General features: G+C 34.8%; 1 protein-coding gene across 2 annotated transcripts in view; it reads right to left on the bottom strand.

Annotated features, from left to right (window-relative positions):
• Window positions 1-16467, bottom strand: part of LOC127423077 (cadherin-18-like) — a 341580-nt gene that overhangs the window by 80081 nt on the left and 245032 nt on the right. For both annotated transcript variants that reach the window (XM_051667110.1, XM_051667109.1), the window contains one exon: window positions 10638-10932. In XM_051667110.1, the coding sequence (XP_051523070.1) occupies window positions 10638-10932 (295 nt within the window). The remainder of the gene's footprint in view (window positions 1-10637; window positions 10933-16467) is intronic.

Raw genomic sequence — 16467 nt, 5'->3', positions numbered from 1 at the left:
TTATGCTGCCTTTATATGCTTTTGGAGCTTCCAAATGTTGGTACACATTCACTTGCATTGAAAGGACAAACAGAAATAAGCTTCATTTGTGCTCAGCAGAAGAAAGAAAGTCATACGCATATGGGATGGCACAACGGTGAGTAAATGATGAGAGAAGATTAATTTTTGGGTGAACTATCTATTTTAAATGCTGCTTACACAGGCAGCACAACAGATTTTTTGAAAATAACTAATGCTAACTTGTTTCTTCATAGTTAAACAGCATAATGAAACTTTAAAGCTGCAATCTGAATAGTTACAGCTTCAGAAAAGAGTAATTTAGTTATAATCATTTAGGTGTAGAGGGTTAAATTAGTTATCTCACTCTTCTTTGTACTGTGTCCAGCTCTCTGCTTCAGTTTCAACATTTCTATCAGACTCTAGCAGCCACAAAGTTGCTGAAACAGCTTGTCTACAATTTTCTGACAGGGCTGACACCCAGGGGCTGCGGATAAAATATGTGTGTGTGAAGGGGGTAGTAATTCTGCACCACCTAATAAAGATATTGACTTTTACAAACTTCTAATCAAAATATTGCCCTTAAAAATTACAGTAAAAGTGCAAGTCAAGCAGTCCCAGCTAACTGAGAAGCTTCATAATAGTTATAGTGAATACTGATCTTAAAACATTTATGTAACATTATGTAAAAAAGATAGTTCACCCAAAATAATAATAAAAAAAAAAAAACACCCTAATGTTGTTGTAAATCTGTATGATTTTTTTTCAGTGGAACATAAAATTAGATGCCATTGCAGTCTGCCTTTTTAATACAGTGGATAGTGGCTCAATTTAAAGCTTTAAAAATGACCCAAAAGTATCATAGAAATAGTCCATGCGACTTGTCATATTCCAGATCTTTTAGAGGCATACAATAGGTTTTGATGAGAAACAACCTGATATTTAAGTAATTTTCAGTGAAAATCTTGACGTCCGTTGCATGTTCATGAGTGGATAATCTTGTGTTGTTTCGACAGTTATGACGGAATTTTCGTTTTTGGGTGAACTATTCCTTTAGAGCTGAAGCATGTCATTTCTGCGACACTAGCGCCACTGAATAGAATTGCAAAAATAAACAATGTTTTAAAAACAGCTTTCTGAATGCACCCCTCATCTTTAATTGATCAAACAAAGAGACGCCATTAGTTGAGTAATGTTGTTGGGGCAGATCTAAATGGGTCGCACAAAACAAACACCGGAACTTTCATAGTGCCACAGAGCGGAGTGTTTACAGTGTTTTGAGAAAATTAACCTGTGAATGGCTTACTTAGAGTGATCTCTGCATATTAAACTGGGATAGAATAAAGTATTTTAACAGTGCAAAAGTACATACTTCCGCTTTAAGATCACCTTTCTAAAAGGGTTTTCATAATATAAAAATGTCAATAGTTGGTACTAATACCAGTGAAATTTCACAATTCTTGATACCAATTTCGATACTACAGCAACAAATTGCTAATTACGATTGATCACACTCCTTTTTTAAAATAGGGATGTGCCACGGTGGTCGACTACTCGACTAGTCGTCCAACAACTGACTAGTCGATTTTTGGGGTCAACTACTAACATTAATATTTTAGTGGTGGTGGTGGTTTTAATGGGATACACAATTCTCATATTGACTGAGAGGCACAATGTCTTGGAGAGCATTTTTGCTGTGCTTAAAAGTGATTAATAGTCATCACGGTAAAACCCTCTGCAAGACCTTCCATTTCTTGAATTCTTTAAGTTTAGTCCATTTATGCACCGCTGTTACAGCAAAGCACCACATTAACAATGCATTGCCAGACAATCACTGTTGGATGTTAAATCCTCTGCTGCGAGTAATTGTTTCTGTATTTGAGGTGCTTTGGAGAGATTAAAGTCTTTTGCTGATTCTGTCTGAAACTGCTTAAATAAAAAGTTGCAGTACAATATGTTTAAACTGCTTGATGTCATGAACTAAACATGTACCAGCATTATCTTCCAGTTCTGCAATTTTGAGTGTGCAGCGAGGATCGCCTTGAAACTCCCAAGCTCTCTGTTTACATGAAGCGCATCGTGAAGCACATCATTCTGCATTCAGGATGTGCATAAGTGGTTTTGTGCCACTCTGTACTGAAGCCTTTCTTCTTAATCTTTTTATATATATATATATATATATATATATATATATATATATATATATATATATATATATATATATATATATATGATAGTTGTGCAATAAGATATAGTTATATAAGATAAAAGTTATAGTTATTTAGCCTATTTATTTGTTGAAGAACCATTAGTTACCATGTTGAAATGCTGTGCTTAGCTTCCATATATCCCTCTGAAACACATCTGATCAGGGTCATGTGACCATTACGGAGCCTGTATAATGCATTATTATCTTTAACACCAACTACTCGACTAGTCAATTACAAAAATTGGTAGTTTTGCACACCCCTAATTTAAAAGGTTCAATATTAATGTAAATATTAACAAATTCAGTTAAAACAATGGCAAGTAGTCTTTCTCAATGAAGTAAACATTGCTTCAAGTTTTTAAACAATTACTCACCAATGGTTTTGCATGGGTAAGCAAAATCTAGCTAATCACCTAATATTTATTGTGCAACAAAGACCCACTTCTAATACATGTTTTTAAATGGCTAGAAGATCATACAGTATGGTAGGGGGAAAATAATGCATATACTGTATATGTGTGCACCCATGTACAAAACATTATTTTGATTGCCAAGTACATTTACATTTAGCCATTTAGCAGACACATTTACCCAAAGCTACTTACAAATGTGGAACACAACAAGCAATTTGTCATACACAAGCCAACAATATCTGCATCTATCTACACTAATGTGTCGGTGTTTTCAGGATTTGCCTACACTGTGGCGACCAAATGTCCCTGCAAGCACAGTAAAACCTGAAATCACATACAGGGACCAGCCAACAGTTCCCACATGGAAAACTGCTTAATAAACCTACTAAATTATGTCTGACAAGTCCCCAAGTCCCTACCAGGATAGACAAAAACAAACATGTGCATGTGTGTGTGGTCTTATTATAGTCCCTCTTATCAGACTCACCAGTCTCTCAAAGCTGAGAGGTTGAAGTGTCTGGCTCGTATCCAGCCAATCAGTTCAAACTGGCAGAGACAAACCATCAACACACAATTAGATCCAGAACACAAAGGAAAGCTGGTCCCAAACACACAGAGAATATTGACTCCAGTGGACTAGTGCTGTGTAGATTTTAAGTGTTACAGCCCAGACGAGCTCACTCAGCTCATAGATGATTACTAATAAACACCTCTGAATGCCCAACCTTAGAAATAAGAGGAAACACGACAACTAATTATACATTTCCTTCTACCTCTGCTGATTCCTGTTACTACAGCACTCTCCTCCTTACACCCTATCGATATCAGTCGAATGAGAGCATGTTCCTAGAGCTGAAACAGCCAGTTGAGGTGATGCTCTGCTGTTGGATTGTTGGAAATCTTAGGTTTATCTTGTTTGTCTTAGATTTCCAAGAGCAATACCTGTTGAAAAACCAGCCTAAGTTGGTTTGCTGGTCTAAGGCTGGTAAACTGTTCTGTTTTGATGGTTTCAAAGGGGTTTGAGGCACCTGTCTGCTGGTCAGGCTGGGAAATGCACGAGACCAGCTAAGACCAGCTTGGCCAGACTGGGAGTATTGTGGTGTTGTCGGGCTGTGGATAAATTTTAGTTTACCATAGTTGTTTTACATTTCCAAGAGCAATTGCAGGTTGAAAAGACAGCTTAGACCAACCTAGGTGGTTTTCTGGACTTAGCTGGTCTTCAGCTGGTCTAAGGTTGGTTAAACTAGTCTGTTGTGATGGTTTTAGAGGGGTTTGAGGCACCCTTCCGCTGGTCAAGCTGGGAGAAAAACAAGACTAGCTTGGACAGACTGGGAAACCAGCTGATGCTGTGTTGTTAGACTTTTGGACCAACTTCATCTTGTTTGTCTTACATTTCCAAGAGTAGGTTCTCTTGTCATAGCTGGTTTGAACTGGTTTAGCTGGCCTTCAGCTGGTCTAAAGCTGGTTAAGCTGATGTGTTTTGATGGTTTTAACATACAGTGGTCTGCTAGTCTTACCTGGTTTAGCTAATCTTCAGCTGATCTAGCTGGTCCCCCAGCTTTGCAAAGCTGGTCTATAGTTTGCCTAAGGCTGGTTAAGATGGTGTGTTCAGTGCTTTTAAATGGGTTTTAGGCTTGTCTGCTGGTTAGGCTGGGAAACAAGCAAGACCATCTAAGACCAGCTTGGCCAGGCTGGAAGACCGGTTAAACCACCTTAGGTGATGCTGTCCTTCTGGAAAAACTGTGGTTAATCCTGTTTGTTTTACATTTTTAAGCAAAACGCATGCTGAAAAACCAGCCTATGGTGGTTTTAGCTGGTCTTAGTTGGTCTCCCGGCCAAGCTGATCTTAGCTGGTCTTGCTTGTCTCCCAGGCTGACCAGTGGACAACTGCCCAAAACCCCTTTGAAACCATCAAAACAGACCAGCCTAACCAACTTAGGCTAGTTTAAGATGTTTTTTCTTAGCAGGCATGATTATGAAATAGGTAGCAAGGTAGCAAGTGAAGAGTGTTTATCCTCATGGACATTTATTCTAACTCAGTGTCAATTCCAGTGTGATTTTTTTTATTGATTTATTTATTTTTTTACATGAAAACAATCTAAATAAACATGTTTACCAAAACAAAAATATAGAAATACAACCCCACAGTGGATAAATTACCAGAAACAAGTTAATGAACAGTAAGCAGTGCACTGTCTGCAGTGCATGTGCCCTTGAATACCTGAGTAAAACTCAAAACATCTTTTTCTCAGTGTTCTACTTGCTAACAAACAGGGATGGAATACATAATAAATTAGTTAAACTGATCAAATGCAGGTTTCGGAGTAGCCCGGCAGAAGGAAATTAAGAAGAATTAAAACAAAATTTCACCAAGGTGGCCTAGAGCACCGGAAATTCGTCAGAACCATAAAACTAAGAGCTGACAAAATGGCTTGGCCCAGCTAAACGAGATGAAACACATCTGGCCAATAAAATGAACAAAAGAGTCTTGTCCAGATAGCACATTCTTGAAAACACTCATGACTGATAAATTGTTTGCATGACTGGAGGACTGATCTTCTAGAGAATACCCCCACTGGTTCAAGGGCAGAGGTGATGGACAATAAAAGACACAGAGTTAAACACAGATCCTCCTGAATTACAATGAACAACGCAACGCCAGTTCTATGACTCTTTATTCTGGACAATAACCAATTTTCTAGGCTCCAAATTAGTCATGAGACATCCTCTCTGATCAGTATTCTGCAAACAGCAGCTAAAAAAGAAGTCCCTTTGATTCATTCATTTAGTAACACATGAACACTTAAAAAATGAGACATTTCCTGTATCACATGACTATCAACATTGTTCAAGACACAGAGAATGAACAGACTGGATAAGAATTGTTGAAATTTTCTTTAGGAGGACAAACTAATGCTCATAACTTCAAATGCACAAATGAACTTTTCAATACAAGTGTATCTCAGGACATCTCAACTTAATCCAGGAACATTTCACACAAAGTCACAGAACTTTGCTGAGTTAACCCTCAAAACGTACACAATACCTAGCTTTGCTAGATAATTTTGAAAATGACTTTATGACCTGTGATCACTTTTATAACTGACAATTGAATGATTATAGCCTGATGTACCTTTTAAAATATGTGTAGTGATTTGTAATTACATATAACTGACAAATCGATGATTATAATTTTTAATCTTGTATTATTCGTGTCATTTTTACTAAAAATGGTGACTATTCAGGATAAAACACCTCATGTTTATTATCTTTGAAATTCTTTCTTTATTTCAGGAATGTTTATGTTATTAATTTTTTATATATTCAGTTGCATCCAAGATATAAAATGTATGGTTAAAACATGTATTATTTAGAGTGGGAATTTTTAAGAATCCTTTACACAAAGGATTGTAAATCAACTTGGAAAAGGACAGACAAATTGGCCGTGTGACTCTGAAAAGCTGCCTTAGAGCCTCTTTGGGGTGTGAACAAATCGAATGGGTTAAAAGGCCAGCTTGAACAACCCCCAGTGGAGTTTGAGTTCTGAGTTCTGAGTTCTGAGTTCTTCTCTTGCTCCACTTCCTCTTCAGCTCTGTGCTTTGGCCCTCATGGCTGGCAGCCTCCATGCAATGTAGAAGTCCAGGAAGGCTCAGAGTAAAGCTCAGAGGAAGCCCTTCTCTTCTCTGCACTACAACACACACACGTGACGGTCCTCCCTGCGGAAGGCCTCGCTTCAAAGCCCTCATCATCCATCGATGCAACAGACAACAACTATACACGATCTTAACAGATGTCCAAATCATCGACAGAACCACCCAAACTTTCTACAAAGATCCAAAGAACAAAGCAACGCAAGGAAACGCAATGACACGCAAGTACATCTCCAGACTTTGCTGAAAGTGCTGCTGTCTCTCTAATATAATTTGGGTTACTCGATTGCAAATCGAGTTAGACTGAATTTAGTATTAATGGTTCTCAAGGCATTGTCTACAGACTCCATAAAATTCCTTTTCTCTGTATAGATCATTTCCATCCTAGTCACTCTTTCACTTTACTCACCAACATGTTTCATGTTTGTATGTGTTAAATTAGTTTTTATGTTTATATTAGCAATAAAGTCTTGTTTGTATTCAAATATAATTTGACTGTGGTATATTTTGATAAATAATCTGGTCACTTGATTTTTTCAAAGATCCGAACCCTAAAGCTATACCTAAATATTTATGATATTATTTTCAATAAGCCATGAGAACAATATTACTCCAATAAGTGAATTAATCATAATTCCTTATTAAAGCTAATTCCTTAGAATAGAAATTGTGAGCGGATACAACGAGACGTTGTATTACAATTTTAATGGTGGGGAATTTTATTCAGACAAATAATCTAATTATTTGTCCTTTATCTTTCTTATAATGGTTGTCGAGCGCGACTAATTCCATTATAAATAGACATACAGACAGTTTAATTTATTTCCTAACACACATACTGTTCCCCTACAGCAATATTCAGAAATGGGAGAGGAAAAACACAATTTGCATGTGCAATTAGAATTTGTACAGAACTCAAACCCAATACACCGGATCCATCTGGTTTTCAAATGTTTGAATTGTATTTTTATGAGTAAGAGATTCTATCAGTTCAGGGTGATTTCCAATAAAGGCAGAGCAACACTACAGAGAAAACTAATCTGTGATGGTCAAGTAGATGGCACAGCTCTAACATATCAATTGAACAACAGTGTATTCTCCAAAATCTATAATTGGGATTTTGAACCCACTTTGTTCATGAATTGTCAACAGTAATGGACATCAGCCAGGCAATAATTGACTCCTTCAAAACTGATTGCAGTCAGTACTTGAATCTTACGATACAACAGATTATTGAACTGGCATTAGCTGCTATGGGAACAGCAAATCGGGACCTAAATAAACAATAAACAACATTTGCAATGATGCGAGAATGACATCACAGTACGTGCAGCTATTCTTGCATACCGGCAGCTCTTATAAGGCATCATGCTCCTGTGAACATGGGCTGTATGCAGGCTGGCTATATTTTGTTGTGTTGTGGCTTTATTTTTGTTGAGTCGTGGCTTTATTTCATTGTGCTCTGGCTTTATTTCATTGTGCTGTGTATTTTGTTGTGCTGTGACTTATTTTGTTGTGTTGTGGCTTATTTCATTGTGCTGTGGCTTTATTTCATTGTGCTTTGGCTTTATTTAGTTGTGTTGTGGCTTGATTTCATTGTGTTGTGGCTTTATTTCATTGTGTTACGGATTTATTTCATTGTGTTGTGGCTTATTTTGTTGTGTTGCGGCTTTATTTCATTGTATTTTGGCTTTATTTTGTTGTGTTGTAGTGTATTTCGTTGTGCTGTGGCTTTATTTTATTGTGTTGTGGCTTATTTTGTTGTGCTGTGGCTTTATTTCTCTGTGTTGTGGCTTTATTTCTTGTGTTGTGGCTATTCAGTAGTGCTGTGGCTATATTTCATTGTGTTGTGGCTTATTTTGTTGTGTTGTGGCTTTATTTCATTGTGTTGTGGCTTTATTTCTTTGTGTTGTGTCTTTATTTTGTTGTGTTGTGGCTTTATTTCCTTGTTCTTTGGCTTTATTTTGTTGTGTTGTGGCTTTATTTTGTTGTGGCTTTATGTCATTGTGCAGTTGCTTTATTTTGCTGTGTTGTGGGTTTATTTCTTGTGTTGTGACTATTTAGTCTTGCTGTGGCTTTATTTTGTTGTGTTGTGGCTTTATTTCTTGTGTTGTGGCTTTATTTCATTGTGCTGTGGCTTATTGTGTTGTGTTGTGGCTTTTTTCATTGTGTTGTGGCTTATTGTGTTGAGGCTTTATTTTGATGTGTTGTGGCTTATTTTGTTGTGTTGTGGCTCTATTTCATTGTGTTGTGGCTTTATGTCGATGTGTTGTGGCTTATTTTGTTGTGTTGTGGCTTATTTTGTTGTTTTCAGCTTGTTTTTGTTTTGCTAATTTGGTTGTGTTGTGCACTTCTTGGCCACCGTACTTCTTAACCTTAAGGACACATTAGTCACTGAGATGTGTTTCACACTGTCAAAATAAAGAGCAATATTTAATTTGTCAAGTCAGTTTCAACTAGAAAACACCATATGTTATATAACTGAGATTAAATATAGTAATAAACAGCAGCAATTAACTGAATATTTCGCTTCAAAAAAGAAGACAAAGTCCCATTAAGGCTATGCAGGGGCTTAAGTTTGACTAGTAGTGTTGCTTCATTTCCACTGGGTTTAAATTTTTAAGGAAATCAACCTACAAATGGCTTACTTATTGCAGTCTCTGCATATTAAGCTGGAATAGGAGAAAGTATTTTAACATCGAAAAAAAAAATGGCATGCATCACATTTAAGTCGTAATGACATACCTGTACATATCACACCAAATACATATTTTCATTTTGACCTGTCCTTGTAAGAGTTTCTAGGAAACCAGTGCGGTAAAACTGTGTGTGGGCTGGAAGGTGACTGAGGAAGAGCTTGCAGGAGAAACATTCATCTAAGAAATACCTCTTTCTTTAACTATTTCTTTCTCTGTCTCTTTGTGGAAGTGGATCGTTTCGGAGAATGTGTGATGCGTTCAGGGACACATAGTGCTCTCTGAGAGCTATTGAGTTCCTGGGGGAACTCGAGCTGAAAAACACATAACAAGAGGACAGAAGCCATGGGGTAGGTAGAGAAAATCCATTTGACTTGGGAACAAAGTGAAGCTATGAGATTTGAATTAGAAGTGATGGATCTCAGATGGTGACAGCTTATAAGTTTGCAGCAGTACATGCCTCTGGTTTTAATACGCTTTTGACAGCTATGTTCTCTGAAAAGCTATTTAAATTTTCAAATTTGTACATATCGCCACAACATCTTCCATTGACAGGAATGAACCGAAACACCCAAACTTGACATAAACATTTAAGACAGGTACATAACTCTTCTACTGGAGTGTTGAAATTTATGAAATCCACTCTTCCTGAGAGAAAAGTTCGATAAAATGGGTGTGGACTTCCTAATTTTATAGACCCAATAAAAAATTTGTGAGCAAAGCTTTTCTTTGTTGACATATTTCCTATTGAAATCCTTTTTTCTCTTTTTTTTTTTTTTGGTAACACTTAATAACTTATGTTAATGATTAACAGATCAGTAGTTAATGTACAGTATATTCAAATAGTTAGAAATATGATATCAAGTACTTGTTAACTAACGAATTTAACTAACATTACATAATGCTTAATAGATCATTAGTTAATGTAATTTCAAATAGTTACAAATGTTATAAGGCTTTCATTCATATATGGATTTGCACTTATTAACATCTACAAATGTTTTTATTTATTTATTTATTTATTATTATTATTATTATTTACAAATTTTACATAATGATGAGCAGATCATTTTTTATGTACATTTTAATGCTTACACGTATCTTTAAACTTTTTCATAAATTACTTTATAAATGAGCTCATGCACTTTTATACATTTACAAATGTTTTCAGGAATTACTAGTATTTTTCACCACTTCAAACACTATTCATATTTACAAATTCATTATTAATGTCCAGCTAATTAGTAACTAAATTCTGTAAAAGCCACACATGTACTGTTTGTTTGTTCATGTATGTAAGCATACTTTTACTATCTTTATTAATTATCTGTTCATATTTTACAGTACACAATCTAAAGTTGAAACAAATCACAAGTTAATGTTTATGAAGGTTTACTAATGACAATTTAGTACCTTTATTGGCACTGCATTTTGAGCTACTGTAACAAAGATTGTGTTAAATTTATATATGGATTTTAATGACTGAAATATGAAATAGCAATGCTTAGGAGTACACTAGCATATAAAAGACACAAAACTCCATTTTGATTTCAGTGAGGGAGTTAGGAACCAAAGTTTAATATTTAGGGTTATGGGTTTGTTCAAATCCCTAAACAAACTGGTAATAGTGATGCTTGCTATAACATATTACAGAAAAAAAAGATAATCTCACCAACTTCCGACATCTCAGGTACAGATGTGACGAAAGGTCCGTCCGGGAATTTGGGGGCATTGTCGTTAATATCCTGAACTTTGATAATGAACTCTGACTCCGGCTCCAGTGGTTTGTTGGTGTTGCGGTCGATGGCCTGCGCGTGAAGAACATAATGTGACTTCTTTTCACGGTCTAGACTCTTTGTGGCATGGATGTCTCCCGTAACCTCGTTGATGATGAAAATAGTTCCCGCACCTTCACCACTCAGGATGTACTGTACTGAGCCATCACCTTTGTCTGAATTTGAATGAAGCTGAAATGAGAGACAAAAACAGGTGTGTGACTACTGATATGAATCGATACATTCAATAATCAAGCCTCATTTAGCACATAATTCCCCACAAACCCTTGTTAGCTAGAAACTGTTTATTTACTTTATTAGTTCCATGTAGGCATGAACTAAAAATTTAGATTTATAAATTAATTTGGCAGTGTCTTTATAAACTTGTTTCAAAACAATCATTATTTTGTAATAATTTAAGGTTTGGTGCTGCTAGTGGTGAAGAAATTACCAATATACAGTACTTGTGAAACAAAGGATCGGGGTACAAATCCTAGAGAGCACACGAGCCGAAAGTGTCACAGAAGCACCACAAAATGACTTCATACAGGATACAAAAGCACTATAAAAGTATCATAAAATTTGTCTTTAAAACTTATTCTTGAATTAATTGTTCTTTTGACTTGGATCTTATTTAACCAATCAGTGTATTCAGTAAAAAAAAAAAAAAAAATTAAAAAAAAAATCACAGATCAGACTGATCCGGTTCTTGAGTTGACTCCGCTTAACAGCTCAATGGAAGCGAAGATTGTCAGTGAATGACTTATTGTACATTTCTGACTGTTACCTACACAAAGCTATCATGTCAACTATTCCTTAAAAGGAGCAATACATGAAAATACTGTCTTTGTTGAAGCAAAATATGACAAGAACAGTTCACATTTCAGGAAGACACAACCCAGTGTGAACCCATGGGAAACTGGTGTGCTGGTGTCTTAGCTGTCTGCTCAATGCATGGTGCCTCAAGGCTCATTGGTTTTATGATAAGGCAGAACATTGACAGAACACAACATGCTGAAAGCCCAGTTCTCCTGGGTGTTTTGTTGGCACTTTCCAATGTGTTGGATTCTGAGCCACTCAATCTAAGTTTAATGACCACAGATTAAAGTAAACAAAAACATTTAGATACTTCTCAAGCACTTAAAGGGACAGTTCACCCAAAAATGACAATTCTGCCATTATTTACTGAACCTCATGTCATTCCAAACATGAAACACACAAGGAGATGTTGAATGGAAGAATGAAAGTTGCAATGAAAGTGAATGGTCATTGAGGCAACCATTCTGCCTGATATATCCTTTTGTGTTTCATGCAAGAAAGACTCTAAACACATTAACAGCTATCAAACAAGATCTCAGTTACTGATAATTAAGTTACAAGGTTATGAAAAAGTATTACAAGGCCACATTATTTTCTTTGCAGCCCTGACGATGGAAATTACCAGAGAAAAACAATGATTACGACATCTGACACTTCAATCAAATAATCACACAAAGGGGTGACAAATCATGTGTTGCTCTGTTACGTGACTGTATGAGGCCATGAAATGTACAAACCATGGCTGGTGGAAATACAAACAGTGCTGCTCAAATTAATCCGTTATTAAAGGAAAGCGGGAGCTGATTACAAACTGTGTGAGTGAACTGTATGTTCTGTCTATAAACAGAGTACACATGTGAGCAGTCGTTAATTAGTTGAAGGGTCAGAGCTCAGACTGAAGCTACAGCCTCTCCAATCAGAATGGAGTCAGTGCAAGTTAATGAGACTTTATGCTAGAAGGCTGTAAAATCTGCATATATATATATATATATAATCTTCTTTAAAAGCTAATGCTTTTATGCTCCTCAAACATCAAAGTTAAAAACAAGCAAAAACGAGATCCAGAATAAAAACAAACTTGCCTCAAAACCCATATTTTGCATTGAAAATAAAGTGGCAACCCAACACAGTACCACATTTTTTTTATTTTTTATTTATTTTTTATTTTTTTTAATCAAAGTAGCTTAAAATAAAATGTTTATAAAACTAAACATCGAAATTCATTAATATTTTGTTGATAGTAATGTTTTTGTTAATATTACCATGAAAATCCAAAAACTCATTTACAGTTTAACTGTTTTCATTGACAAATTTAAAAAAAAGAGTATCTTTAATACAAGTGTATGTTGTTTGAGATTTTTTTCCCACTTATTTTAAGTTCAACTGACAACACTGACAATTATTTTGTTCTAAAAAATCAAAACATCCTTAAGATAAATTTACTAAGACTAACATATCTTATCTTAGTAAATATAAATGTACTTTGATTTTTATAAAAGCAAAATTCTAACAAAATTGAGAGGTTTATGCTTAAAACAAGTTAGAAAATAAAGAAAAATGAAATACATTAAATATTTATTCTCTAAAAATAATTCAAATTTTCTGCCAATTCTTATATCTTTCAAGGGATAGTTCACCCAAAAATGAAAACTCTCTCATCATTTACTCACCCTCATGCCATCCCATATGTGTATGACTTTCTTTCTTCAGCAGAACACAAACAAAGATTTTTAGAAGAATATATCAGCTCTGTTGGTCCTTACAATGCAAGTGAATGGTTACCAGATCTTTGCAGCTCCAAAAATCACATAAATACAAAATAAAAGTAACTAAAGGAATAGTTCACCCAAAAAATGAAAATTTGCTGATAATTTACTCACCCTCAGGCCATCCAAGATGTATCTGAGTTTCTTTCTTCATCAAAACAGAATTTAAGACTTTTAGGATTTCATTTCTGTCCTCCTCCTCTAAACAATGCAAGTGAATGTACTCCATTTTTTGACGGTCCAAAATGCATATTTAGGGTGCATCAAAATAATCCACACGACTCCAGTTGACAAATAAAGTTCTTCTGAACGTAAACAATTAATTATTTTTAGAAACAAAACAATACTTATATACTTTTTAACTACAAATGTTCGCTTCCGTACATCTCTGTGACGTGCGCTCATGAGAGGGATGATGTAAGCTCGTTGGTAAGGTCACACGTCGCGTGGAGGAGGAGTCAGGAAGCGCGTCATTGCTTACAAGAGAAACTTGTGCCGTTCACAAACCAAAACAGTCCAAAACTATTTCAAAACAATATAAATAAAATAAAAAAAAATTTCCAAATAATAATAATAAAAAAAATACCCCAATGTAAACAATGGCGTGCTTCCTGACTCCTCCTCCACGTGACGCGTGACCTTACCAACGAGTTTACGTCATCCCTCTCATGAGCGCACGTCACTGAGATGTAAGGAAGCGAACATTTGTATTTAAAAAGTATATAAGTATTGTTTTGTTTCTAAAAATAATCAATCGTTTGCGTTCAGAAGAACTTTATTTGTTGACTGGAGTCGTGTGGATTATTTTGATGCATCCTAAATATGCATTTTGGACCGTCAAAAAATGCAGGACATTCACTTGCATTGTTTAGAGGAGGAGGCCAGAAATGAAATCCTAAAAGTCTTAAATTCTGTTTTGATAAAGAAAAAAATTCAGATACATCTTGGATGGCCTGAGGGTGAGTAAATTATCAGCAAATATTCATTTTTGGGTGAACTATACCTTTAATATAACTCCAGTGGTTAAATCCATATCTTCAGAAGCTATATAAAACAGGTGTGTGTGAGAAACAGATCTAAGTCCTTTTTTTTTTTTTACTCAAAATCTCCACTTTCACTTTTACATCTGAAAGTTAAAGTTAAAGTGGAGATTTAAGTAAAAAAGGGCTTAAATATTGTTCTCTTTCTCACCCACACCTATCATCCCTCTTCTGAAGATATATAATTAACCACTGGATTTGTATGGATTGCTTTTATGTTTAATTTATTTGATTTCCACTGACTTGCATTGGAAGGACCAACAGAGCAGAGATATTTTTCTAAAAATCTTTTGTGTCCTGTTGAAGAAAGAAAGTCATACACATCTGGGATGGCATGAGGGTGAGTAAATTATGTGAGAATTTTCATTTTAGGGTGAACTATTACTTTAATATATTTAATCAATTTAATATGGTTTATGCTTAAAACAAGCAAACTGCAAATAAATATTTTATTAACAAGTGTTTTTGTCAGTAAAGACATCTATACATATGATAGACTTACACTTAAAACTAGATTAAAAAATGAAAAATAACTGAATTTAATATATTAATATATGCATAATATATGCATTTAATTATATATCTACATACTGTATATATATATATATATATATATATATATATATATATATATATATATATATATATATATATATATTATTTGATAGATAGATAGATAGATAGATAGATAGATAGATAGATAGATAGATATTCTCTAAAAATAGTTATTGTTTTAATTTAATTACCAATTTGTATGTAATTTAATATTCTCTAAAACAAGTATACATTTAATTTATTTAATTACCCCATTGGAAATGTTGTTTCTCTTGTTTTAAGCATATAACTAATACAATTTAGTGAAGTTTATGCTTAAAATGAGACAAATAAAAACATGCCAATGGGGTAATGAAAATAAATAAAAGTATATAGGAAATACAGTATTATCTATAAGATATATTCTCTGAAAACAAGTCTTAATAGCTTACAAACATTTTTTTTCAAGAAAATGTATTTTGTTTTAAGGACATAAATACTGATTAAGTAAATGATTTTTGCAATGTGAAAAATACCTTCATATAGCATCATATAGAGGCCTCAAGAAAGTGTTACGAATGCATTTAGTTTTTTTACAGCTTTGTGTAATTTACTTTCTGTACCTGTTCCAGTTAAGGCATTGGGCACTATTGGGATTACACATTCACCCCACGACAAATTAAACAGTATTCATTGCAAAATCCCAAATGCTTTACCTTTAGGACTGTAGAGTTCAACCCCATTCTTACACTCTGCTTCTGCTGCTTTCAAATCTGGTCCCTGCTCCACAAGGGAACATAAATTTCACTTAACCTGCAGTCAGGCTTCTAATTTGGCCACTGACTTAGCTGGGCACAAGATAATATATCACACTCTGTCTCAGCACTGGCTCCAGTGACGCTCAGTCAAGCCCTTACTAATGGCAGGAAATAAAAGTGGCGTTAGGTCAATAGAGCTGAGACCAGAGAGGGTGGGCAATCATTCTTGAAGTGATACCAGGGTGCATTGTATTAACTTTATTAATTAAATTTAAGAGCCACATAAAACGGAATCCAGTCTGTAACGTTGTATCAAATACAAAGATGTCAAGCCCTCCAAACAAAGGAACTAAAAAAGGCCATTCCAATTTCAGGCTATTAAAAGGCAAGCAAGTGTGACATGGAGAACAATGTGTCCTGTGAGATGAAATGTCTCTTAGATGAAACCAGCTCTCTTAACAAGAGAATGTTTCAAAGGGTCTGTTATCCTCTTATCTTTTTTTTTTTTTTTATCACTATTTTTGTCTTGTTTTCAAGTTAAAATATGTAAATTTATTTAAACCCTTTAAGCTCGGATTGGCCCACAAAAAAAAAACAATAATAATAAAAAAATATATATTAATAACTACAGTCTTGACCAACACAAAATAGGTACTGTTTAAAAGCGTAGAAGCTGTACTTTTACAAGGCTTGTAGGCATTATAACCAAAACTGAACAAGTGCTTTGAAATTTGCAGACAAATCAGAAGTGTTTTATTTTGATAAATTATTAATAATTTTGCACTGCACATATTATTGTAATCGGTAAAA

Source organism: Myxocyprinus asiaticus, chromosome 32 (genome assembly GCF_019703515.2).
Source record: "Myxocyprinus asiaticus isolate MX2 ecotype Aquarium Trade chromosome 32, UBuf_Myxa_2, whole genome shotgun sequence".
NCBI lineage: Eukaryota > Metazoa > Chordata > Actinopteri > Cypriniformes > Catostomidae > Myxocyprinus > Myxocyprinus asiaticus.
Note: the sequence above shows the minus strand (reverse complement) of the source record. Positions and strands in the feature narration are given on the sequence as shown.